Here is a 27715-nt window from a genome sequence, read left to right as displayed (position 1 = left end):
AGCTGATCCATCTTAGGATTTGTCTAGAAATTCCTGGCAAACGTAAGTCACAATCAAATCAGGCAACAGTAATGCCTTTTCTTTGAGGCTAGAACAAAGAAATCTCTAGCATAGTGAAGAATCTAGATTTGCGGAGTCCAAACATACAGTCTTGCCCACTGATATTTGAAAAAGAGAACGACGGCAACCCAACTTATTTGAAACATTCTTCCTCTGACCCTCTAAGTTTCCATTAACTCATAAAGGAAGCAGAATCCCATAAATTGATTATTTAAGTCCAACAATAATGAAAAAGGTCAATTTACAAAAAATTTGTAGCTGTAATTTCACTCTACAAATCAAGCAACCCTATAATCTTCATGAAGGCAAAATTTCATTTCGTACTAGCTAAAGATGTGAACCAGAAAAGATCTATTTATATTCAAGGGGGAATAACTTCCCTGCAGTTCCAACATGCCATTTTATCAAAGCATGTAGCATGTACTCCATTGGTATTTTGCTAAAGCCATACACCTGTCTTCCATTATTACTCACTCCGCACAGAGTTATACTTCTCAGCTAATGGAGCAGACTTCATTATGTCATCCATCAGCTTCTTGAACTTCAAGCTACAGTCACCTCCACTGAAGAAAATAAATACAAGGGAATAAAAATCTGGACTGTAAGAAAATGGCAAGCTGAGTAATTGAAAGTAAAGCAACAAATTGCATAGTGTACAAACTCGTTGGCAAGCTAACCAACTTAGATTGTAGCTAATATCTCAAATAAAAATTCAGAAGGTCGGTCAACTAGTTTGAAAAATTAAGCACTGACTTACTCTACGATTTGCAAAGGCATGTAGTTTGTATATTGCGTGCTAGAAGAGAATACGGAAACATAATTTGTTATTCTGAGGAGTATACTGCTGAATGCACATGCCTTAAAGCCAATTTTAGCAGTGAAGCCACAGAAAATTATTCCAGTTGCTGTTTCAAGACTTCTTAAATATAACATGCAGAAATTAGTATCTAGACTCCCATGTGTTCGTATCTCACAAGCAGGCAATGAAAGAGCAAGCAACTGTCAAACTTAAGGGGGTTCTAATTCTGTCAATTACTCCTATCGAGGTGGCCGAGGCAGAGAGGAAGGCCTTAGCATGTACCGGGTGGCCTACTTCGGCAGGTGTTAAATTCCCCCCCACCCAAAAGAAAATCCCTGAAAAGGTTTTCCTCTAATCATAAACTGGCTGGAAGTAGAGCATGTTTCAAGTACACCAAGAATTCTCCAGTGAAGGAATAAAAAGGAGGGATTTTTATGTGTAAGAGAGTTTTAGCACAGACCAAAAACCAAATTGCACAATCTTGCTGAAAAGATAAGAAGACATATACACTTGGTTACAAAATCAGAAGGTCAAGCTCTAGCTGATTTTGGTTTTCATTAATGCATCTTTCTATAAGGTTCGACCCATTCTTAATTTTATTTGGGTTGCATAAGGTTAAAGAGGGATAGCATTAAATACGACAAAGACTTTTTACTATGTCCAGTAGTCCAGCAACCCTTAATCACATGGAATCCATAAAAAGGTTCCGATACTTTATCAAAATTGAACTTGCAAAGTTTAAACTGCTGGATTTATTGTCCTTAGTTCCAATGACAATTGTTGAGGAGACATAATAAGGAGTAGAAACCCCTATTCCAATATAGTGATTGATTTAAATGCTCTTTCTTTATGCATCAAGCATGATAACTGGCACTGATATAGCAATGATCCTAACAATTATGTAGGGCTTTGGACAGGCATATAGTGATGCAAGAGATGTTTATGATGCATGAGGTCAGCCATATGTCCTCAACCTTGGAGAAAGAATGCATATCATAAAATGATAGAGGTCCTCATACTCCCTATAGCACTCTCGCTCACGTGTGGGATGGTTGAAGCATTGCCCATATGGCATGAAACTGTTGGCAATAAACAGATTGATTTCCTGAAATTAGTGTTCGGATTGTAATTAGAGGAGGTTGTGATGACTCTCCTTGTTGCACAACCAGGTACTCACCAATGAGCAATTGGATTGTGAATATGACTTGAAAAGAAATGTCCAATTCTCATGACTACACTAAAAGCAAAACATGTAAAGTTTAGCTAATAAATTTAGAGCTCCACTGATGTCATGATTTACATATGTCCTTGGAACAACTTAGCATCAGTCCAAATCTAAAGGTGTAACCAGCAAGACAACCGTCCAAGGATGGTTGGAGGCCACATATAATAAGAACGTGTTTCAACATGTGTGTGCGTGTGTGTGTGTGTGTGAGAGAGAGAGAGAGGCATACAGAGAGAGGGGGTAATGATACTGATGGCTGACAACCAAAAGAACAGCACAGATCCAATATAAACATGAGCAAAAGCTAGACAAAAAACAAAGAATTGTGGCCTCAAACTATCAAAATAGTCTTCAAGAGATTTAATTCACTAATACAACCACTAAGAGGAAAGGGATTATAAATTTAATAGCCTAGGAATCAAAGAGGAAATTATACAAGATCAGGCAAAACAAAATTATAAGAAAGAAGATTTAATGTTGAACTCAATATGCTTTTAAAATCTTAACAAAAGAAGGCAATGGGTAGTGCAACGGTGGGAACTTCCTGAAATTCGACCAATTTAAGATGACAATTGCAGCAGAGAGTGAGAGAGAGAGGATGCGCGGCACCGGGGCGGGGGGAGGGGGGAGAGTGGGGGGTGGGTGGGGGTGGAGGATAAGACGGGAGGTATAAAGGCGCCATAAAATGGTTAAATACCTCCACGTAAAAGGACTCGCAAACATTTCTAAAGCAATACGAATGAGGGAGATCCAATTAGGAGAGACATATAGTCAAATCATGAGAGAACACTTGGCTAGTGTAAGGTCAAGATAATTTAGACAAAAATGATCTCCAAATCTTATAGATAAGCCAAAGAACCTAGGAAGAAACTAGTCCCTTGAAAAGGTCCGTCGAACCGGGTACCGAGACCCATACCGGTTGGCGCCCGATACGGTTTAGTACTGGTTCGGTATCAGACCGAACCGATAGGGCAATGGTAGGTAGCTCATACCCAACCTAGTTCAAAATCAGGTTGACTCGGTGCGAACCAGTTCACACCAAGTCGGCACCGGTTGGTCGGTTCCGGCCTATTTCGGACAGTAAAGGACCGATTACGGCCAGTCCAATATCGGTTTCGTCCGGTAGGAGACGGAACCGAATATAAATGACGAACCGATCCAATTTCGCATCGGGTCAGTTAGGTATTGCCTGAACCGGGCGGTTCGACCCGATTCATGAGACCTTTCTTGAAACACATGACAGAATTGGCCTCAAGTCATCATTCATCGGCAAAAGAAAAAGATGAAGAGACCAAATCTGGAAGAGTGTCTCAGAGCTTCGCCAATATCGATTAACCTGATCCAGAAAAAAGTGGCACACTCCACCAATACTAGTGAAAGATGCTATACAAAGTTTTCAAGTTTTGGCCAAAACTGGAATGGGTTAGTTGCAGACATAAACAATACAAAACTGCCCGCATTTCAACAGGTTCGGTGGTTTCAGCCAGTTTTTGTAGTTACAGCTGAAACTAACATTGAGGAAGGAAAGCATTAATTTTGGACTAATCCTTTTTTTTGAAAGTTGTGACTACTCATAGATTGTTAACAAATATCAAGGAAAAATATTTGCAAAGTCAAGCAAGAAATCTGTTAGATATGAGTGAAATCTAAAGCACGTGTTTGCTGGTTATAAGAAGTCTATAAGAACCATTTTACCATAAGGCATGTAACTTATATATGCTGTTCAAGTAGACCATACTTACATATCATAAGAGTCATGAAACAAAAGAAGTATATGATATACGAAAAAATGTGTACCTTTGTATAAAACATTAAAACTACTGTCGTTCCAACTGAAAGTACATGTTAATGTGTAAGAATCTCACCAAATAACATATTATGATTTTAAAATGGTTCCTAATCTACTTCGGCAGCTAGTTCTTTATATATTTTATTTTCTTATTAATTTCTGAAAGTGCTTAAAGGATGGCACCCCACTGAAATCGGAGACAACGAAGCAAAGACAAAGCCATCTTCTCAAATGAATTTTATATACTTTCTTGACATGTTTTCATTTTCCTAATTTTTATCATTTTCTTAATGTTTTTCCACCAAAACTCTGAATCTGAACTGTCAAAACTACGAAAAGAGGAAGTCAACTGACCCAGCCCAAACCAAAATCTGAAGCAAATTGTGAAACTTACTTGAAAAATAACTTGTATTCCATATGCATAAGAGCCGTGCATGTCAAACATGATAGCACCATAATAAACCATCTCAAAATTCAGCAAGTAACGTGTCTGTGTGTACGAGTGCACAAGTGCATCCATGGTGAGAATTTATATTTCCATCCCCAATAAATACCTAGAATTCATAGCTTATGATAAGTGAAAGATAATAAAACGAAAATTGGCATGGTAAATGTGCTAAAACCTTATTCGGCTCAAGGAAGCTATGGCTCGAAGGGCACTTCGGATCATATCCTCATTACGATCTACTTCCTGTTTCACAGCATCAGCCTTTGGCTTGTGATTAATAGTTTTGTTGAGAGGATCAACCAACGAGTCCAAGACTGCTAAGTAATAAATTAGTTAAAATTTGCATTCTCGATACATTTATAGCACTCTGTGGAAATAGCAATCACTGTAGAAGAAGCAACCAACCTGCAAGGACAGCAGAAGGACACTTGTCTGCAAGTTTTGAGAGAATAAGATGGCAAGGCATCTTGACATCATAATGATCTGATGATAACATTAAAAAATGAAAAAGAATAATCAGAAACCCCAGGAACAATAAATATCATTCTAGCTTGCTGCAAACTTGGGTACACAAGCCAATGAATACTAAATACAGATCATAAGATTCAAAACGAGGAAGAAGTCAGATGACAGAGAAGAATCCAAATGAGGATATTTCAAGGCAAACCACATTTTTCCCAACATAATTGCTCAAAATGGTGCTAGCTTTGGAAGGAAAAAGTACATTGTACGCATAAAATGACAGATTAGACGGTAGGTATTTAAGATTAAACAGCCACCTTCATCATGCCTAATGGGTTGATTATTTCACAAACCAAACTCACCAGTCAAACCAGATATAAGGTAAGGAACTATAAAAGATGACGGGTTCATTTGATCAAGACAACTATCCAGCAATGTGTCAACACATTCAAAAGCCGCTTTTCTAATCTCCAGACCATCATCTACAACATGCTTGAAAGGTCCAAGATCAACTGTCCTGATCAATTCTTGCTGCAATAAAAACAGTAAGTTAATGATGACACAACAGATAAAATATGAGGATTTTCTGTTAATATAAGAGCTCATATATGAATTATCTTAAAAAAAGAAAATATTAAAAATGGCAGCTGTCACAATGTTCTCAACAGGGTGGGTCTTCGTGCGTGGGCCTCTGGTACCAATGTAATGTCAAACAAGATACAAGAAGACCCAATTCACAAAGTTCAGAGGAAATTAAACATTAAACAAGGCACTAACAAGCATCAGCATATTATCTTAAAATAACAGCTACCACAAAGAGGTGAAAAGTTATTGCACATTTTTTCCAATGACCTGAAAACAAAACCTCAAACATGTTTTGCTGGTCAAACCTACTTAGTTGTACTAATACTAGAAAAGCTTGGAGAAGAAAGCGAATCAAGATGGAGATATGGCTAATACTGCCATCAAAAACAACACTACAATCATGCTATACCATGATACAACAGCCATAGAAGAATGGTTCACCGTACTGGCCCGAATCGAGTGGCACAGAACGTATCGTACTATACAGGTTCGGTACCGGTACCCGATATGGGTGGCATACCAATACTCAGTACGCTGAAAAGATCCCGTACCATACCGACACAGTGCTAATGTGGCACCGGTATGGAGTCCAGTATCAAGATGCCGAACCTTGCATAGGAGCTTGTGCTTATTGCTTAATAACATGAAATATACAACATACCTTAACAACTGTCTGATCATAAAGAAGATGCAATAATTCATGAAGAAGCCCCTTGATTAGATTTGGTTTATTATGAGCAGCTGTACTCAAAGCCAGGACAGCTGCACGTCTAACATGCTGTGTAACAGAAAAGAAATGGATTAAATAAGTAGTTCAAATGAAGAACAGGATGGTATATTTAGAACTAGTCAGACTTGTAAGATTACCCTGTCATTATCTTTAATTAGCATCAGGAATGAGGAAATCTCAGGGTATAGAATTTCATCTACTTTTTCAGGCCGTTCAACAATGGAATATTTCACAGCAATGACAACTGTTGCTCTTGTAAATGCAGTTGGACTTGCCGTACGGTCCTAAAGAAGTCAAAAACCCCTTGATGTTACCAATGGGATAACTCAAGTCAGCTGTCATTTTTTAATTGTCCAATGTGGTATACCTTGAGTGCAGGAATGAGCTTCCCAGGTTCAATGAGTGCAATTTTACCCAAACACTCCGCAACTACATTGCGAACCCCCTCTTCTTCACTTTCACAATGATTGAAAAGTAAGCTTAGTATCTTCTCAATATATGTATCCTGGAGTTCGCCATGGCCAGCTCTATCAACGGACTGTCTTGCAATAACCTTCAAGGATGTAGACAAACAGCATTAAAAGGAAAGTTAAAAGGATGAGCATAAGCATTGCAACAAAATTTCCAAATAAACAACACACCTCTTTCAATGAATGAAGCAAAAGGTACTGTTTCTTCTGCCGATGATCTATTTGATCCAAAATGAATGGCAAGTACTTGGACAGATTGCCCACAGCTATGTTTCCAAGAGCATAAGATGCTGCAGATTTTATCTCCTCAAAAGGTGACTGGAAGGACTCGATAACAATATTCTCAATGTGTACATGCATGCTAAGATCTTTTCTTCGTCCAATTTCTCCAAGACATAGCAAGGCCAAGTGTTGTTTAGCCTGAAACAAATGAAGCATAATTATTTACTATTTTTTTCTTAAAAAAAAAGATGATGTTTGTATGAAATCTGAATCAACAGAACCCTCTTCATAGATTCTGAACTATCAAAAGCCAAAAAATTATCAAAACAAGAAAAAGGCAGAAAATATGTGCAAACTTAAAATAGATAGATGAAGGGGATCCTCAGAAAAGAACTTACAGTATTAGTACCACCACCACCATCTTTCAAAATGCCTTTAAGCATTTCTACTGTACATGCACATTTCTGATCACCTGCTGCTAGGCAAAGTACAGCGACACACTGTGCAACTGAATATAGAGCCTGTTTAGCAAGCCCACCCGACTGAGGTGACAGTTTAGCACTTGAAAGAAGAGAATCCAATAATGTCTCAAAGCTTGTATTTGCTGAATGAACTAATGAAGCAAAGAATCTCTGCAATGTCTGCAGCATGATAAGAATACTTAGTATTAAGCAGCAATAGGAAACTCTGCATTGATGCAACTTAAATCACAAAGCATACTTGTAGAGCTTGACCCTGCAATAAAGAGCTTCTAATTAATATGAGCGCTTGCGGAAGGACTTTATCTCTAACAGTCAGACTGACGTTTTGGCTGGATTTTCGATCAGTCATCATTGTACAGCAGAGTTCCAAAGCAAGTGCAGTCATATGAAGGTCTGTATCACTGCCAAACCAATAACAAATTTTGTTGTATTGATTTGTAGACATGCAGTAACATGAGGGTATGATCAGTATGGAGAACAAACCTTATAAGGGTAGAAAGTTCGGAAATTATAATTTCATAAGCAGATGATCCAATTTGATCGCCGTAAGCCAAAACTAGGGAGTTCAGTGTCCCAAGAGTTGCCTGCCTCAATGCTCTGTTAGCCTGTAAAAGAAGTGTAATGATCAAAATATATTAGCAAGATACTTCTCAAGTTTCCTGATTTTACAAGACATCTATTACAGGTATGTCATTTGTCCCTTAGGTACATATACTATTTCGAGGGTACCTTCCGCAGGAAAGTTGTTAATTCTGAAACTAATTGCTCCAAGACACATGAGAGATCAATCCGAAGAGGTGAGTTAGCAATTACTGCAAATGCCTGGAATTATAAAACGTCAATGTTGATAACGTAGAACAGGAAAACATTAAGTTAACATCCCAAATCAAGATAACAAGCACCATAAGAGTGTCATGTTGTAACTTTTTAACTAAAATATTGCAATCACTTAAGAAACTTGTACCGGCCATCAAACCTCCATGGAATTAGGGAGAATATGATCCCCCTGCTATTTTAAACAAGAAAGAGAGAATGTAACATAGAGGTAAAACAAAATCATAGCTAAAAGGAAACAGAAAGAGAAGCAGGAGGGGTCATTTCCATGTTTTGCCCAGTACAGTTGATACTGAGCCAGGATGACCAATTTCATGTTGGGAAGCATGTGTAATCATCCCGACAAGGAGGAGATGCTGGTCTTTAAACTTTTGCACCACTTCCTCTAATTCTCTTGAGTTTCTGCTGGATTATTAAGCTTCAAATTAGTCGTTGACAGCTGATATCATCATTATTTAACAGTAAAAATTATTTATTACACTGATTTCTCTAATAATAACTATCCCTATCTAATTCAAGACCATCCAACACAAAACATACCGCTTTTTATCTCTATAGTCATTTCCATAATATCCCTGGCCATTTTCTCTATAGCCATTTCCAGTTTTCCACAATATCCCTTAGAAACAATATGAGATTGTGTAGTGAGCCTAGACTTTACAATATAATGATAAGTGTTTACACTCTTCCCAAATTAGAAGAACCAGCCTGTTACCCATGTAAAGAGTTGCCTAGAAAACCTTGGGGAATCACAGTAGACTAGAACCAAAATAATTTTTTTTTATATAATTTGATATAGCGAGCCTTACCATAATTAACAACCAAAGTAACATGCTTCTATGTTGGTTTCAGAAATCATCTTTTTCAGTTATTTTGTTACAAGATTCACCTATTACCATAGCAATTTATTATTATTTTTATCAGAACTATCATTCATGTTTTCCTACCGCTTCCTTACCTTCAAACTTAACAGGTTCACATCCAAATTTCTCACTTTACTGGGGCCCCATAGATCTTCATCGCATACACCAATAGCATCTTAACCGGTAAAAAGCTAGCAATAAAATTCTTATTCCTAGACAACTAGAAGATGTATTTATCTGATGCCAAAAGCTACATAACGTAGACAGCATTAAGGCATAGGCAAAGGACCATATCAAGCACCGTAAATTTTTCTAGTACAATAGTTTACAGCAATAAGATTGTTTTGCAGTAATTTTTCTTCCGCAAAAAAAGTTTCGTGGTTTAGTTCATAGTAAGACATTCTAAAGGTCAAAGGTAACCAGCACCCCTTCAATGGACAAATAATACAAGGGTACTCAAAGAATTTACCTTCACAGCAGTGAGTCGTGTTATCTCGTTACCCATCCGATCAACAAGTATGGGAAGACAAGCAGGTAGTTCAAGCTGAAGGTTATCACCAAAAGTTGAAATTACGAGGCTCATACAAGATATAGCACATTCCTTGACCTCCTGGTAAGAAAACAATCAAATTGTTGTTAGATAGAAATAGTGACAATTTCAGAATTATCAAATGCAGTGTGACCAACCTGATCTTGATCCTGATTTGCTAAGCGTGTCAAAATAGCATTGTAAATCGGACTGACATAAGGTCGGAAATCCAGAGTACATGTCTGCATCACAAGGCAACTCATCTCAATAAAGATACGGTGATATTTCCAAATAGTAAAGTCAGCTAACAACATTCTCCCTAATAAAGTCAGCTAACAAGTAATTGCCTCGAAATTTGGGCGAAGAACACGGACAAGCTCTCCACAGACCCGTAAAGATTCAGCAGTGACCTTATAATATCTCTCACCAACAGCAGATAATACTGGACTTGAAAGAGCCTGCAATTCACATCAGTCAGAAGAAATATGCATAAAGAAGCAACTCATGACAGCATCTAAAAAGTTCTAGGATAACACCAGCAAGGTAATTAAATGAATCATAAGGTAAAAAAAAAACCCTGAGTACCTATAATCATAAGTAACACAGGTTTTTAAAAGCACTTGGAGAAATAAGCAAATTCCGTATGCAAAAATAACTTGAGAATAGAAAGCATTTTGCCTACGTAAAAAGCCGAAATACCAATTCAGAATCATAGCTAAAAATGGACATGTTAGAATGGGGTAATTCATAACAACTGGAGAATCCAATACATAATTTCTTTAAATGGTTAAAGGGAAAAGAGGTCAATTAATGTCAATCTAGCAGGTTTCTCTAAATAAACCTCTGACAATTACAATCCAGTCATGTACGATAACTCAATGAAAACAACTTTTCAGATTACAGTGGGAACAAAAATTGAAACAATCTAGTAAGAGAAGGCCAATATCTGGCAGTGATTTTGTATTGGATTGTCCACCAAAAACCCTTTAAGGATCTTCCATCTATCAAAACATTTCACTAAGTCAGCAGCACTCTCATCAAAGAAGGCCATAAATGATGAAGATACATGAAACACGCACCAACATATCCCATGCATCCAAAGAACTAATATAATCACATGTAAATGCATTGAGGTGCAGTTGTCAATTAAATGACCTCAACAAACAGCATTACTTTGTATATCATACCCCCTCCAGATATCAAACAAAATTAGCTATAGTAGTTTAGCATGTATTGTCAGTTTTAAACTTTCAGTTGTAACTTCTTTGCCCTTAGCCTTTTGGAGGAAGTGACAACTTACAGGTTACAGCCAAATCAAACTCAAACTATATTATTCAAGGAAAGTTTCATGATATAAGCATTAACAATGTATTTAAAGGCAATAGCTTCTTTACATCAACTTCATGCAAAAAAAGGACAAAGATGATAAGACATCATCAACTTAATATCACAATATCATATCAACATACATATAACATAAAGGTCCATAATCTAATGATAAATATTATCATCCATCAAACAGAAAAACATCACACATTAGATAAAGATGTCCACAATCACATAACATCAACCATAAAATAAGGATGCCCACAATAATATTCGTATAACATAATGCACCAAACAAAAACATCATTATCAATAAATAATGGAGACCATTAAGTCCAGATAAAAATGCAAATGACCAATTGGTGATTGACTATCTCCATGACCAATCAATGTCTGCCACTTCTAGGAGATCTGCTCCTTGAAAATCAGAACCAGACGAGTCCAAGTCAACCATCTGAACATCCTCCTCACTTGACTCTGATGTGACTCAACTTAATCTCATCAATGTGTATCTTTTGATTCTTTGCTTTCTTTGCCCGTGAAGATGATCCTGCAGCTCCAGGTTCTTTAGATCCAGCTCTCCTCCTTGTATATCTCTTAACACTACTAGCCCCAGTTGCTTCCTTGACCATCCTCCAAGTCAGCCTTCACCATGGAAAATTTCTTCATCTCCAGGCTCATTTGCTGAATTCTTCACCAATCACTGAACAGGTTCACCATCATCAAAATCTTTCACTACTATCGAATCTCTTTTCTTCTTGAAACTCTTCTGCTTGAGCCTTGCATTGAACTTGATAAAGACTAGGTCTTAATTTCTTTGTTTCTAATTGGTCCCTCTTCTTGTGTATATATGCAAGAAAAGATTATGTATGAAATTTTAAATATTCATTTATCCTATCATAATTTAATGACAAGTATAACAAACAATTTAAATATTAACCATCTCAAATATGCTCCAATTTCATTCACACCAAGACGAACTACAATGTCAAGTTCAAAATTCTCATAGTCATCACCCTTAAATTCTTTGCATCAGTTCCATGCTTGAACCACCATTCAGCTACATGGAGACTATGATATTAGTGGTTAGCAACACACTCAAGCAGTAAATGTAAATTCCCTGGAAATAATCACTCACAAGTCACTAAGCTTGAGTGAAAAGCTTGGTAAACTCCCTGGATTAAGCTTAAGCCACGAACTTTGTTTGGCAGCCATGTCCTTTCCAAAAGACCCTACAGAATTGGTGTACAAGGGACCTACCTTGAAATTACGTCCCACAAATTTTGGTCATTATGATGGAATTTCAAAATAAACTCAATCAGCCCATCCATAAATTATGCATCATTTTCCATTTCATTCCTATTGTCATAGAAAAAGTAGAGGTTCAAGAAGTAGCCCGCCCTATGCAGCAGGCATGTAGGTTTTGCATTCCATCATGAATCAATAATTTTCCAAATTGGAAGATATTTCTTCTCATCTTCATTCAAATGCAAGGTTATCTCCTCCTTAGCATTCATTGAATTGCCCCCTATATAACCCATGGCAGGGATCTCTTCATCATTCACATGCTTGAGCACATCAATCAAGGGCTCCCACAGGTTCAAACCAAGTGAGATATTCTTCTGAAATTTGGAGCTCAAAACTATGCTCTGGATTTTTCTTTCCTTGATCTTTGTTGTACCATTTAAATCCTCCCAATAACTGAGGTAAATATGCTCTTTAAAATCTATATGCATTGATTCTCTATCTATGTACTACCATTAATAGTTAATACCTTAGAACATAACTAAAAGCCTGCTCAAAAATTATTAAAACTAATTCCATATAGATCTAAAATTAACTAACTCAACATTTTACATTTTAGATCCCTGTATCTTGTGTAACATTGTGTTGCAGGAATCAAGTTCTCTATGAAAACATGAATTTTGCCTAAACTGCCAAGCAAATATCTTAATGAACAATTAAAAAAAAACGTAAAATCTATAACTGCATATCTTACAATAAAGCATGCATGAAAATCAAATATAGAATACAGTATAAAAAACAAGGAGCAAAATACTTAGCTAAAGACGGCCATATAGGAAAAGGTAAGAAAAACATCTTGAAGGATGTGGAAAAAAGAGTAATATACTGCAAGTGAATGTTGATGTTCGTAATACTGGATGAGTGTACAATTTCTATGTCAACTATATTCACAAACTTGCTGAGAAAGCATGACCATCCGTACCAAAAATTAGTGGAAACCTACTCAGAGATACACCCCCCCATTTATAACGCACTTGTAAGCATCATAAGAAGTGCACATGGAAGACACGACAAATATTGCTTGTACCTGGATGTATGGGTGGAAAACAGAAGGAGAATGTGATGCCATCACTAATTTGGTTAAAAAAAGGGCTTCGATCTTCAAATTTGAGTTAGAGGTTTTATCCTGGGAAAATAATGAAGGACAGCTGTGAGGATCAGAAGAAAATTCTATAAGAATTCTAGTGCAAGGAAAAAGTAAAAATAATGAAGAACATTGACGAACTAACGCACATTCAAAGCCTTTTCAATCCCAGAAACAAGCGAACCAATATGATCAGCAAGGCAGTCTGGTAAGACAACAACGAGTTCTTTTAATACTGAGAATGCCCCGACCTGGAAATATATAGAATAGAAATCACTTCTGCCAAAATATTAAACCAGAAAAGGCCAAAAAAGAAGTACAAAACTCCACCTTCGTTTTGATAGATTTTTCACGTAGCTGCCGATTAACAGATTTGACAATTTTTGGCACTTCATGTTTTAATAACCATCGTGGACTGCAATTCACAAAAGAAAAAGGAACCAACAGAATGCCTTATTCACTAACTTCACTTTAGAAAAAGTGTAACTTTAAAGAAAAATTTATACATGAACATCCATGTGGTCTTTTTCTAAATGTGAGAGCATAAATCCTTTTGTACAGTTATCTATTTACTGATGTAAGTTGCTTAATTGCTGCTTCACCTTTACCAGTGTTGGTAATTAAAGATGAGCAGCTGGCGCAGCCACTGCAGTATATATGAAAAGTTAAGAGGTTCAGGTAAAAATATTAATATGTTTTGAAGAAAATTATAGCGTTCATTATCTGCAAGCGGCATCAAACCGAGGTTCTCAAAGCAGCCTGGCAATTTCAACACATAGGAGATCCCTGAATGCCTCGACAAAAAGTAAGAAGAATGGAAAGCTTTCACGTCTGTGCGCGCGCGCGTACGTATGCATTTTGTGTGCATGTGTGAGAGAGAGAGAGAGAGAGATGAAAATGAAAATCAAAGAGAAACAGGCAAAAGAGTACAAGGAGAAAGGAATATAAGAAATGATAAGGAAGAGGGGAAAAAAGAAAAGGAAAAATGTCATCGCTTGTCGGTGACCTGCAATTTAAAATCAATGTCAAAGTTCCTCCTGTAATCTACTTTGATTCAATAAACATAATTCTCACTTCTCAGTGTTGCTTATTGACAATCTTTCTTGAGAACATATGTTGATAATTAAAAACCATGAGTTAAAGAACAACACTCCGAGAAAAGTAAATTCATTTGACCAAGTAGCCACCAGCACCACAAGCAGGATGGGTGATGGCTACACGTGCGCAGAGAGAGAGAGAGAGAGAGAGAGAGAGAGAGAGAGAGAGAGAGAGAGAGCCATCCCAATCATGATAGGAGGACATTCCAATAACAATGATCTGTGCGCATAGAATCTAAGATTGCCCAATTCTATTTATTTCATATCATTGTACCATGTGCCAAGAATATAGCCGGTAAACTTCGATAAATCATGAAGTAAAAACAAGATGCCATTCTAATTGAAACTATAACCAATTATCACTACCTTGACTCGTCGATATCCATCTGTCCCTTTGCCACATTTCCAGTTTGGCGTAACAACTCAATGAATGTATTAAATACATCCATCTGAAGAAATATAAAACTTTGTAAGGATCTAGATGAACAAACGAGCATATACAAGTACTTCCATCAAATAAATTCACAGAACTGGTAGTACCTTTACATTCTCCTCCCTTTCTCGAAACCTCTCTATCAACTTTGGGCATGCCTGCGGTACCATAAAACCTTATAAACTTCAAGCTTTCACATTAGGATATCCATGAAACATGAAAGAAAAGTCAAAACATTGATGTTGCATATAGAACTGGTCAACAGAATTAGCTTAGACTTTGAGGGAAGAAATCATCACTTAATTCAAAGACCATTAGCCAATCAGATTCAATCGAAAAATTTATAATTTATTCCAAAAATATTATAAAGAAACAAGTTAATGTAGAGCTATTTCACTTAAGGAAGATATATATCATGATCAGCATCATCACAGAATCAAAACAATTCAAGGTACTTAACATGCCTCCAAATACATTTTTGAGAGCATCTCTGGTCGTGAAACAATGAGAGCAGCTAAGCACTTTGCAGCGGCTCTTCGAACTTTCCAGCTTACATCCTCATCATCAGTATACTCATTTCCACTTTCACTGCCAAAAATTGTTTTAGATGATTCAATAAGATGCATTGGAACTGTTCAAAACTACCATGTGAATGTACAAGCAACATACTCATCTTCCTCCTCCTCATGGCCTTCATCATCAGTGTCCTCCTCCATGCTATCTGTGAAATTCGGATCATAACATATATACTCTAAAGTAAGATTTAGAATGTCATCACAATATGACGATATATCCCTTGGACATCTAAGTAGGAAACTTTCCAGTGCCTGCAAGAAATTTTGAAAAGAAATGGATTTGAGAAAACCAAACAAAGTACAACTAAGACTACTTCAAGTTTATTGTCTAGAATACCTGCAGACTATATTCACGAAGTTCTTCTTCGGTTTCTGATGCACTTGTGCAGTAATCAATAAGCAATGGAACAGTTCCACCAAGGTAAGGCCCAAATCGATATCCAACAGAACGACTGCAACATGACAGAGTTTACTATGGTTTTCTAGAAAATCAAAAAAGTTAACCTTCCTACTGGAATGTCAGGAGAGAAACTGATTTAATCCATAACCATTTTAAGCATGTTAATTAAGCTCTGATTTAATCCATAATTATTTTAAGTATGTCCATTAAGTCTTTTCCAAAGTGGAGAACACAGAAAAAAAAATGCATCATTTACAAGATAACATATTAAAATTTGATCATCAAGTCAATATATGCCACCCAATGCATGATCCATGAATGGCTAAAGTTACCTCCCTATTTCTTTAGAGAATGCAACCTATTGCCACTGACCTTTACTAATTACCTACGTCCATGTCCTTCGGCAGGCTTCGAATACCTTCTATTAAAATATGAATAATGAGCTTATCTAAACACAGTTCAATGAATTTTACTTGAAAAAAGAAATAAAAGATAAGGCATCTTGAGGCAATGCATCCTATTACTTCAGACAATGCATCCTATGGCCACTGACCTTTACTAATTAGTTACATCCATTTCGTTCAGCAGGGTTCGAACACCTCCTATTAATATATGAATAATGAGCTTGTCTAAACACAGTTCAATTAATTTTACTTGAAAAAAGAAATAAAAGATAAGGCATCTTGAGGCAAGACAAGACAAGCAGCACTATATAGTCTGAAAGAATAGCTATTGAGTGTGATAGAGCTAGGATGGCCCACAAAACAGTATGACCTGGGGATAAAAGGAAAATGACAGTAGGGGATAATTTTGTGCATTTTAGAGAACTTGAAACCAGGATGGCGTGCCCACTTCAAAATTTTGCTCCCACAACTGTTGTCTAATACATGTTTTCAGTCAAGCATGTTCTCTCCCAGAGCTATGAATGCGACTTTCAATAAGATTGCGTTACTTACAACTTTGGCTTCTATTTATAAATCCATGTATCATACTTCTGTTTCTTTCAGAGGTTCCCTCTTCCAATGTTCTAGTGAGCAACCCTTCCAAATTTTCTGGACAGCATTGCATGGATGCACATGCATTAATCCCTATTACCTCCACAAAAAATAACAAAAGAAAAGAAAAAAGACTGCCACTGTGGTATCCCATTCTCATCTTGCCATACTATGTGATCAAGTACAAAAAAATGTGACAATGATGCAATTAATGTAGACAATATATTAATGATTTAAAGAGAAAGACTTGGAAAATATTAAATTGCATAAAGCTGTATTTTTAACTCAAATATTAATTTGGGAGGAAAAATACTAATTAAACATTCTTTCTTTCTTTCTTCCTTTTTTTTCGGGTAAAAGCGGCAATTTCTTTCTTCCTTCTGTGGAGCGCGGGGTTTAAGAAAGGTTCCATTTTAATTTCTGGTACTTTAGATGGTTGTCTTTCTTAGCCATTGGTGTTTAGCTAATAGACTGCAATTCAATGATTAGGTGGCATCCTAAGTCTACTTTTTAGGCCAAGCCTTTTGTTGTGCCATGTCAGCATAGGAAACCTACTCCTAAAGATGGTCGAAGTTGAGCAGGACAGCCACCACAAGAAGGTCCTTTATTGCTGGATATTACAGTTAATACCCACTTGAGCATGAGATATAGAGAGACACAGGGTGAGGCTGTTTCTAAGTGCCGACAAAAGGAGAGAAGTTGCTTGCTGGCTGAATCTTAATTTTATCCTTTGCAAGATTTGCTGTAACAATTAGTGCCGGTGCACACCGGCTGGATCGTACTATCCCGGCACCGATACATGATACAGAAGGCGTACCGACATTTAGTACGCCGAACTAGCTCCCACGTCGAGCATACCGACACTATAATAAAATGGTACCGATATCCGGTACTGAGATGGCAAACCATGATCCTTTGTTTGTCAGTTGGTCCCTCGTATCTCTTTCCTTTCTATTTCTAAAGCCGAGAGAATAAACAAGAGTAAAGTCCTTTTACAGGTATGAGTTCTATTTTAGGAGAAAGAAGAGGATGACTAAGGTTTAAAAAGGGTCATCACTCTTGATATCTTTTTCCAACAGAAAATGAATACATAATTTTTCATCTTTTCTCTTATTTTCACTCTCTTCTATCTTAGAGTCAGGAATTTCCCTTTAGAATTATGGACTTGATCCCTGTCAAAGCTTTTGCTCACATTTGATATATTATCAAGCCTCATGATTTTTGAAACGTAAACATACCTGTGGCCACATAATGACATGTGATAGACAAGATAGGGATGTGATGTAGTAGTTTAGGACCACGGTAATATTTGCATAACTTATTGAGCCTATTTGAATTATTAATTAGTTGATTTTAGTTAACATAAATTTAATTTACATACAGAATTATGGAGCCTAGGGACCTATTTTTCAGAGATTTCGTCTTTTGAAATGAATCCTATGGAGGGAGGAGAGCTGGGAAGCTTGGCTGCCCCTATGGTTTCTATTGTTCTTAGAAAAATAAATTTTGTTTTTAATTTTTTTCTTAAAAATACCTACCTGAAAACCTTGGTTCCCTTTTCTCTTCCTTTTCTCCCTTATCCTCTTCTTTTTTTCCACTTTCTACTGCATTCTTTTACTTGCTCTTGCTTTAATATGTATTCCTTTCTTCCCCATCACCCTTAAACCAGTCCCCTGCAGGCTTCCATAACAGGCCTCCACCCCATCTATTTTAATCTCTCTTGCTGCTGGTCACACAGCCAACATCTGAAGACAGCCACCACAACCTAACAGGAACAGACTGCTGCAGCTGACAGCCAACAGAGTCACCAATACAGATCAGCCTGCCAGGCCCTATTTTGACTCCAAAGCATACTCCATATACCCATTCAGCACTTTCTGACTTCATATCCATCCAGACCACAATCATACCTCCCAAAACAACCCAGCAAACCACCAAACAACCCTTGAGCCGCCTTCCCACAGTTCAGGAATTCTTCTTCAATCCTTACAACCTGCTTCCATTAAAAAGAACCAAAAAGACACTCGAGTGGCTTCTTCTAAAGTTCCCAAGACTCCCTCTCGGAATCCCAAAATAGCAGCAAATTGTTGTTTGCATAACAACTCAGAGTATGAGTCAACCTGTCATTAGATCTGTAGTAAAATCAATAATTGACTTCTTCACTAGCACTAGCCTATGCTTCCCGGATACTCTCAAGAGACCCTAAGATCAGCAAGTAATTATTGCGAAGATAAAGAAGATTGCAGCAGTCCCAAAACTGGCCTCAAGAAGCCATCTACATGTTTGAAAGAAGTCCTCTGAGTCATATATCCTAGAATTGCATCTAGTACATCTCTCCATCCCATCCTATATCAAGATAGCAGTTTGCAACAAAAATTAAGTCCAGAAAACTAAGGTAAAGAAAAGAACATACCAACACGAAAACAGATGCATTTTTATGCAATGAAGTGATCCTGTTTACACCTTGTCAGTAATCGCAGATTTAGACAGAACTAGAGTGTAAAGTGACCAAACTTTTCAACTTAATTGTGTTCATTCAGCAATCTCTAACATTTTATATCTCACGAGATTTTCCAAGATGAGTGGTTTCAAAAATGAAGAATTAGCACATTAGGGGCTATGGACTTTCATCACTTAATGGTGTTAGTCAGATATTCCTTAAATGTCACATATCTCATGGATTGGTGAAAGATTGGTGGTTTTAACAATGAAGATATAGCAATCTGCTGATTGCACAAACACAGATCTTCTTGCCAAAGGAAGAAAAAAAAAAGAGTTCCATAGGAAGTTGTTATGAGAATTGGCTGCCTTGCCTCCTAGATTAAGAGTCTGATGCATCACGAGATTCCAAAGATAAACTATAACAGTAGAACAATTCTGCTTCTTTAGGTCCTAGGAGGAATAAACTAAAAACATGGCTGGTTGCATATTCAGCTTCTGTTCATTATTTTAGTGTAACTGGGACCAGCCATGCTAGCAAGATATATGTATCCATCACAAGATACACGTATACATCACCTTACTATTACCAGAACCCCTGGACTTCTAAGGAAGTTCTCAGAATCCAAATATTACAATGTATCCAGGGATAGTCATAAAAGTAACATTTGTCACCATCCTTTCATCTTAACTGCCATTCCTTTAGTAATAAAAATCACCAATTTTACTGCATATTGTATAATAAAATAAAATAAAAAATGTAACAGTAATAATAACACTCCAAGACTGCCAAGCATCCATACATAAATATATCCACTTTCAAAACCAACAGAGGTATACAGATATATCAAAAGGTATGCACTTGCATGATGACGTATACACCATACATAATAGGCAAACAAAGTACACCATATATAATAGGCAAACAATATAGAGGACTAAAACCTAGGAGTCTTGGCACTATATAACTTACCTTAAAGCTCCAATCGTCTGAATGTTTGTCCGGGTTATTTCAGGTTTTATACTCTTATTCTTCAGCAGTTGTACAACTTCAAAAGTCGCCTTCGTAAGTAAATCATCCGACAAACTTGAAGCAAGAGATGCTACAGCAGACATGTTGTTTATATAATTTAAATGTTAAGTTGCAGGGAAGTCAACCACAAAAGATGATGCATTGCCAAGACTGACTAGCATAGATATGCAACTATGTGACATAAAAGCTATGACTGAAAAATTAATCCCACCTATGCACGAAATTGACTTCTTTCTGACGCTGGCTTGATTGGAACACAACTGGGATAGAAGTGCAGCAAGCAATTCCTCATGATCTTTTGTCATCAAATTGCCAAATCTATGGAGCACATCACATAATATATCAAGACACTCACATTTGATTTCAGTACTCTTCCCCTGGCAAATAAGAAAAAAAAATAATTAAATTCTGCGGAAGTCTCTTGAATGGAGGAAGATTAAATCTAAGAAACTTCAAATACAAATGTACACCTGATCATTATGAAGATTGCCACAACAGAATTAGTTCACATGCCAAAAGAATATAAGCTAGACCGGTATGTCAATAGGGCAATCAAATGATATAATATATTTGAATATACAACACATGTTGGCTAAACATCGATTTAAACCAGTTGACAATATTTCAAAAATAAAAGTACTATGCTGATCAACATTTATGAAATATCCTCCACAGTACATCTGTGAAATAGATGAGTGAATTGTTTAAAACAAATGCAGAAATGTTCATTAGACACTCATGCAGACGCACTCAGATACCTGTACCCAAAAGGCCAAAATCATCACCACATTTTAGGAAGAATGAACATGTTAAATACATTTGGTATACAAACTTATATCAACAATAAACAACAATATAATCCATCAAAATGAGCAGAATACTATACATGTATACAAAAAAGGTACCAATAGAAGTATCTCCAGCATTGCCCACGAATTTTGGTTGCATTACAACTAAAGTCTTTGCCACACAGAGCAACCATGGCGTAGCTCCAGCAACAGATCCGAAAGAAATAAGGAACAGAAAGAAACTAAGAGTGACAAGTTGGCAAAAGCAAAAAAGTGGCCCAAGCACAAAGCCAAATAGATAAGCAAACAAGATACTTAAGGACATCCAACTATGATAAATTGACTGCCAGCACCATCATGCATCATTACACTTGCTAAGAAGATACTCAATGAGAATCAAAAGCTGGTGACAGAGAGCTTCAAGTTGTAAGTTGAGATAACACTGCGATGTCCAAAATCCAAATAGTGAGAATGAATGCCACAAGCAAGAAGACCCAGCAGGGGCATGGGCACCTCGGCAGCAGTTATGACAGTCAAGAATTTGGTGGCAGAATCATAAGCAAAGCTGTAAAGATGCAAAGTGCAACAGATGCAGGAAGACAGAGGACAATGATGCATCATCACAGATAGAATCCTGAAGAGCTTCAAACATAATTTCAGAAGGAGAGACTGCCAATGAATTAAAAAAACAAGCAGAACAGTAAGGTAGCTGAGATTAATTCAAAGGATTGATAATGTCAAGGCTTCGACGACCGATGCCAAGCTAGTAAAAGTATTCTCCAACTGCAGGCAAGCTTTGCAGTGGTGAAGAAGGTAGCATAAGCAAGCAGCCCAATGTGCAGAGCAACACTGAAGAAGATCCAACCAATAAAACAGCATAAGACATGAAGATAAGCAAGAAAACGATGACCACTGGAGTCAGCCCCAAAAAATCAAACCGAAAGTACAAATTGGAGAAAGAAAAGGTATTTCTCTCTCTCCCTTTCTCTTTTTTGGGGGGACCAGGGGGTGCAGCCAAAGGACAAGGTGATGCAATTAGTGAGCTAATGATGGTCTAAGAAAGAAGGGTTAGTTAAAAAAGAAGAAGAAGAAAATAAGTAGAAAGCAATTCGAAAATGAACCAAATTTTGGTGATTCTATCATAACAGATTCTAGAGTTTGCAGAAAATCAACGAGCAACTACACAAGCAATTAAGTTACTCTTGATCTTTCTGTACTAACTTTTGACGTGTAACTTATTAAGTAATTCCAAGTTTTTCACCAACTCCAAACATAAGAATGCATTATATAAAAATCTATTTTTAGGTCCAACATGACGGCAAAATACTAAAGTTAATAACAGACAACACTCATAGCAGGCATATAAAAGCGCCATATAAGGGAAGAAAAATATATATCTTAGAGATAAAATACGTAATAATCACATAAATTAGATAAAACTTATGTCTTACCTTCCTTAACATCGTTTCACTTCTATTGACACATGGGAGCGCAAGGAGGTCCATAAAAGAAAGGAGGCAACGTTCAAGAACATTTTATTTTTTTTGAATTAATTAACATGCCTGACAATCATATTCTCACAACACTCATGTCATTTCCAAAATACCCATCAAGTAGTCATAGCTGTCAATGGTGCAAAAGCAGAGTAATTAAACTTTCCATCAGCATGAACTTTCTGAAAAGTGATATGTCCCATAATAAGTATATTATTTACATGTCTTTCCATGTCAACTATTTACAAACATGACGGAAGAATGAGCTAATAAAAAAAGAAGGGGGGAAAGAAGCATTATATAATCTCCCTTCTCTTCCTCAATATAGAGATTTACAAAACCCATCCCATTTAGTGCATTAGATGACAAAGAGGCACAAGTAACCAAGTTCATGAATCACAATACATAAGTCAGGAAATGTGGAGAAGACAATACGTTTCAGAATGCTCATAAATATAATCAGAATAAACTTAAAAACACTAGCCAGTTAAAGAAAACCAAAATAGATGCCTTTAGTAAGAGGAATAACAGAAATTTTTGTTTCAAAAGTTAATTTATCACACAAACCTCGCAACGATTTACAGGTCATGAAAGGCAACGAAATAACTTATAGATACTTACAGAACTAGTTATGCCCTTTATTAATTGGGGGACAAGAGAAACTAGAATGCGTTGAGCAAGAGATGTTGTAGTAACTTCTGAAACTATTGTCTTCATAGCTATACTAGCAATATCACGGTGCTGGTCCTTTCCCTTTAACAATTTGTCACAGAGCTTGTTTGTCATGTCCAGTATTCTCTCCTCGCTGACCTTCTTAACAAGTGGAGCCAGGCTACAATCAAGGAAAACCCAAAAGAGAAAAGTAAATAAATAGGCACACTTCAATGTAACTGGAAATTAGGAAAAGATGTCTAGAGATATTGCATGAATAAACAGTCAACTGATCCACATAAATATTCGCTGAGGCAGATAAAGAGTGAGAATATGCCTTTCTCCAATAACAAAAGCCCAATTTAGCACTACTAAAATACTGTGTAAATTCTGAAAATGAATACCTAATAATGTTTAATAGTATGATTACTTCCAAACCTCCAACTTGAGTCCGACAAGGGTCATTGTTTTATATGATAAGGAAGAATCATGAAAAAAGGAAGCTCAATGTGGCAAGAATTAATTAATAGTCACAAGCATATTGTCATGATTTTGAGAATTCCCAAGACAGAATACATGAAGCACGAGACACAAACCACTACTTCAAAAAACAAAAGGAAAGAAAAGGAAAAGAAAAAAATTACTGTATTGACAAACAAATTACAATAATGTACTAACAAATATGTGGCATTGATCAAATTGCGTGGCAGTGGTTCTTTTTCTTCTTTCTTTCTTTTTCTTTTCTTTTCTTTTTTTTGAGGTGGGGGGTTGGAGCAGGGCAAGTTGCCCTCCATGAAGATGAGGTTTCTCTAATATAGTAAACCGAGAGATATCTAAATTGGGTCTTTGCACCATTGAGAATTTAAGATACAGGATATTCACTAGATAAAATTTAGGAAACCAGTTATGTATTTCCTACTGGGTCTGCAAGTCAAGTCAACAATATATTCAATAAAATGCCTTGATCTTTGCATATGAAATCCAATATCGAAGGTCTTTCTTTTTGTTTGCACGCACACGCACATAAGTGCACATGCTCGCGCACGCCTGGGGTTCTTTATATGTGTCTTTTCAAAAAAAATTCTGCCCTATATCGAGTGTTCAATTGGACTTTTGGGAAGTATGCTGGTTTCCTTTGTTCAATAGGTCATTTCTAGTTCAAGAAAGTTGGATTTTGAAACAGGTTTTCGCTCTTTTTATTTTTATGATTATCCCATATTATTTGAAATCATAAGATATTAAAGATGGGGTTTTTGGGTTGCTTAAAACATGTTTTAAGGGTGATGGGATTAAGTTTGGTGTTTCTTATAAAAGTTCTAATATAGACAATACACTTAGGAATTCTAATGAATTTGATTAAGTTTTCAGACAACGATATTTCTCTATTGACCTTTGCTTCGTTTAGTTCTCTTTATAGTGTGATCGAGTATCAGGTCTGTATAACATAGGTAATAGGTTATTTCTGAGTATTTTCCTTTTTTTTTTAATTTTAGATTTTACATGGACAAAGTTTCAGGTTTTGAGAACACAATATGATCTTTGGGATAGATGGATATCAAGCTTGTCAATTAATTTCCCCTTCACCCTCCACCCAGCCATCCTGGCTCTCCCACTGCACCATGATGCAATCAATCAAGAGTTTGAGTTTAGATTAAGTTATTTTTTTGATGCAGTCAATGGTTAGATTGGGTTTGGTGAAGTTGATTTTCTTCAATTTTTTCCATTAATTTTTTACTGTTAGTATCTGAAGGCGGAAAAGAGAGGAATAGCTGACTAGGCAGACTTCACCCCCTCTCGTTCACTTTTCATAACTTCCTATGGGTCCTAATATCCTCTCAAATTGTAGATATTAGATCAAGATAATGCCCTCATGCTCCCAGGATTGATTAAGTTTGATTTCTGGGCTAAATAAAAATGAAGCAGGGGACAGTGATTTTGTGATGGTTTACTAAAATTCTCTTTCTTGTTTCCTACTATAATCTTCTTTCTCTTTGCTGCATCAAAATCTATAAACATTTCAAATTTACTCATGAAAATTAGATCTGAGCTGGATTTCAGATCTAGACAAAGTGATGACCGATCCGCCCCAACCATCTCTTCACCAGTGTCAATCTGTATTCACAACCAATGATTCAAGCCCCTACGAGACATTCCACGAGATGTCAGGATGGGATACCATCCCAGGTGTTGGGACAAGCCTGTCCCACCATCATCCAAGTGTCCCATTTGGAATGTCCCAAGATATCCCCTCTTTAGAGTGTCAATTCTGGGTAGGTCAACCGCACATCCCATTCTACAAAAGAAAATCGGTATAGCCCCGTCCTATGGTATTTGAATCATTGCTCAACTGATCATATCATAGATTGTTAAAATGTTCATATAAATTGTGTGTTGCCATCACAGTCATGATGTAACATACCTTGCCTTAACTGCAACCTAATCTATGTAGAGACCCACTCCTTTGGGGTCATGGTGGAACCAAAGGAAAATATAAGGTAAAAGAATGGCAGGGCCTTACAAATATATATGTCTAACAACAAATTTATACAATCTGATTATAAACTCTAATTTCAGTGATAAAGTCAAAAATAATAGAAAAACTGTTGACAGTATCACATGGCATAATGAACAAGGTCAAACCATTTCACAGCTAAACCAGAAACATCCCCAGATGCATCTTCAAGCTGTTGAAGGACAATATTTGACAATTTCACTTCCAGATCGGGATCAGCTTTAAACCCTTCCTTGTTCAACTCATTAAGCAAATCTGAGGTTGCCATATATCTATAATCTTTATCCTTGCCTGTCATCTGACAGAAATCCATTGAAAGAGCCAGTATCAAGACAGAGCACCGGTACATGATATATTGTAGAATATCTTCCTTACCAACTTTGACAAAATGAATACCTTTTCCAACATGTTGTTTATATTCATATTCGCCATCTTTTGTTGTTCTTTCCAACTTCAGAATGCTGCCTTGAGTTCAGCACTATGCCTGCAGCAATGAACATTGCAGATGATTAGGCCAAAATTGCCCGGATGTTTCTTAGACTAAAATTTTTTATTAAAACAAAAATGGTGACAGTCCATATATAAAGTATAGAAAACTCCCATGGACCATGGGAAAACAACAACGGGAGCCAAGAATGAATTAGAATAGATGATTGCATGAAAGTATCGCAGCAAACAAAATAAGTAACTTCTGCATCCAGGTCATCAAGTGGTCCTAATTCACACATCACTTCTACAAGACATAGCAAAAGAAACACTAGCACTGCAATCACAAAATAACATATTTAAAATTGCATTAATGCTATAAATCAGTTTATTTTAATATATTAATCATAAAAAAATTGTTAACCATGCAAGACAAATTTCTGCTTTAACAAAACTACCAACAAGTTTCATCGATTGAAACAATCAAAACCATGAATTAAAGCTTGCCAAAAAAAATACCAGAAAAATTACAAATTGACATCAAAAGTAAGTACCATAGTTTTTTTTTTTTTTTGCTCACACGTTAAACGGGCATCAGTTTGATTCTTTTATCAACCAATGTTCAGGAATCAAAATTATAGCTTGTTTTCTGACGAAAAGTCCAGAATCTGTCTCTATCTGATTTAAAAGTTTCAAAAGAGAAGAAGAATCCCTAAGAAAGCCAACAATTGAGCAGACTTAGAATCATTTCACCAAGAAAACTAAACAAAAACCCAACAGAAAAGGACGTGATTTTGAAAACAAAAGGATTCTGAACAAAGAATCTAAAGTGGGCATGAACTCTTTGATTTCACGTTTCTGTGAAATATATACACGAATCATTTCTGGATTATAACTGGAACCCCCCTTTTTCTGAATCCATCTCACATCAATAACGCGACCCCTTCCACCTATAGGTAGTTTTAGAGAAGTTTCTTTTGCAGTGGAGACCTGAATGCCAAGTATGACTCGTAATAATCTATCCTCCGGGGAATACGACGATTCGTTCGCTGTCTGAGGCGTTAATTTACCTACTAAAATATCACCTGTTTCTACCCAAGATCCCAGCATAACGATTCCATTTCTGTCTAAATTTCGGAGTAAATGAGTCTCGAGATGCGGTATTTCCTTAGTAATTCTAAAAAATGGACTCCATGCGAGAAATCGAAGAGCCACGGAAGCACATTAGAGCGAAAAGAAAAGGGAAAACGAGCAGCCGAATCGTGCATCGATGGGGAAGCGAACCAAAACCCTAAAAGAGAATAAGAGAAGACTTACTTCGATCGTCTCCGGGCTAAAAAGCGACGCCCAGAACCTTAGATTAAGAAGAGAGAGGGGGCGAGATGAGCGATCGAGGGAAAGAAAGCGGAGGAGCGGGATGGAGCTCTTTGGGCAGTCCAGTAGAATATAAAAGGGTGGTTCTATATACACCCCCCCTATTGCTAAGGACACCCCCCAAAAACCAAAAAAAAAATACCCAAACTAACCTTTAGTGTAATTACCATATTGCCCTTGAAATTTTCTCATACACCCCCCTTCCTCCTCCTCCGTTTCGTTTTGAAAAGAAAAAAAAACACCCCTCAAACCCCCCTTAAACCCCTCGATCCATTTACATCGTTTA

At 36.8% G+C, this 27715-nt stretch overlaps 1 protein-coding gene across 1 annotated transcript; it reads right to left on the bottom strand.

The window, feature by feature from the left end:
• Window positions 1–232: 232 nt before the first annotated feature.
• LOC103704802 (cullin-associated NEDD8-dissociated protein 1-like) lies at window positions 233–27457 on the bottom strand. The gene is made up of 30 exons (XM_039133558.1): window positions 27439–27457; window positions 27373–27407; window positions 26026–26113; window positions 25758–25927; window positions 23088–23298; window positions 20397–20562; window positions 20126–20255; window positions 15656–15770; window positions 15413–15570; window positions 15208–15331; window positions 14851–14901; window positions 14677–14759; window positions 13544–13628; window positions 13363–13464; window positions 13157–13255; window positions 9846–9956; window positions 9657–9740; window positions 9439–9579; window positions 8002–8094; window positions 7756–7877; window positions 7511–7673; window positions 7189–7431; window positions 6740–6988; window positions 6466–6651; window positions 6236–6382; window positions 6030–6146; window positions 5146–5314; window positions 4727–4804; window positions 4497–4635; window positions 233–623 (listed from the first exon to the last, which is right to left on the bottom strand). The coding sequence occupies exons 3-30, from the start codon at window positions 26059–26061 to the stop codon at window positions 527–529; spliced, it is 3669 nt and encodes a 1222-aa protein (XP_038989486.1). The 5' UTR covers window positions 26062–26113; window positions 27373–27407; window positions 27439–27457; the 3' UTR covers window positions 233–526.
• Between the last annotated feature and the right edge of the window lie 258 nt (window positions 27458–27715).

Source organism: Phoenix dactylifera, chromosome 14, assembly GCF_009389715.1.
Source record: "Phoenix dactylifera cultivar Barhee BC4 chromosome 14, palm_55x_up_171113_PBpolish2nd_filt_p, whole genome shotgun sequence".
Taxonomy (NCBI): domain Eukaryota; kingdom Viridiplantae; phylum Streptophyta; class Magnoliopsida; order Arecales; family Arecaceae; genus Phoenix; species Phoenix dactylifera.
The sequence above is the reverse complement of the archived record's forward strand: the minus strand, read 5'-3'. Positions and strand labels throughout refer to the sequence as shown.

What these genes read in the sequence shown, in the direction of transcription:
- LOC103704802 (XM_039133558.1), bottom strand. Translation starts at nt 26,061, where the DNA reads ATGGCGAATATGAATATAAACAACATGTTGGAAAAG. An exon ending in TCTCAAAAATGTATTTGGAG is followed by an intron (nt 14,902 to 15,207) that starts GCATGTTAAGTA and finishes ATGGTACCGCAG; the next exon opens with GCATGCCCAAAGTTGATAGA. An exon ending in AAAAATCTATCAAAACGAAG is followed by an intron (nt 13,465 to 13,543) that starts GTGGAGTTTTGT and finishes ATATATTTCCAG; the next exon opens with GTCGGGGCATTCTCAGTATT.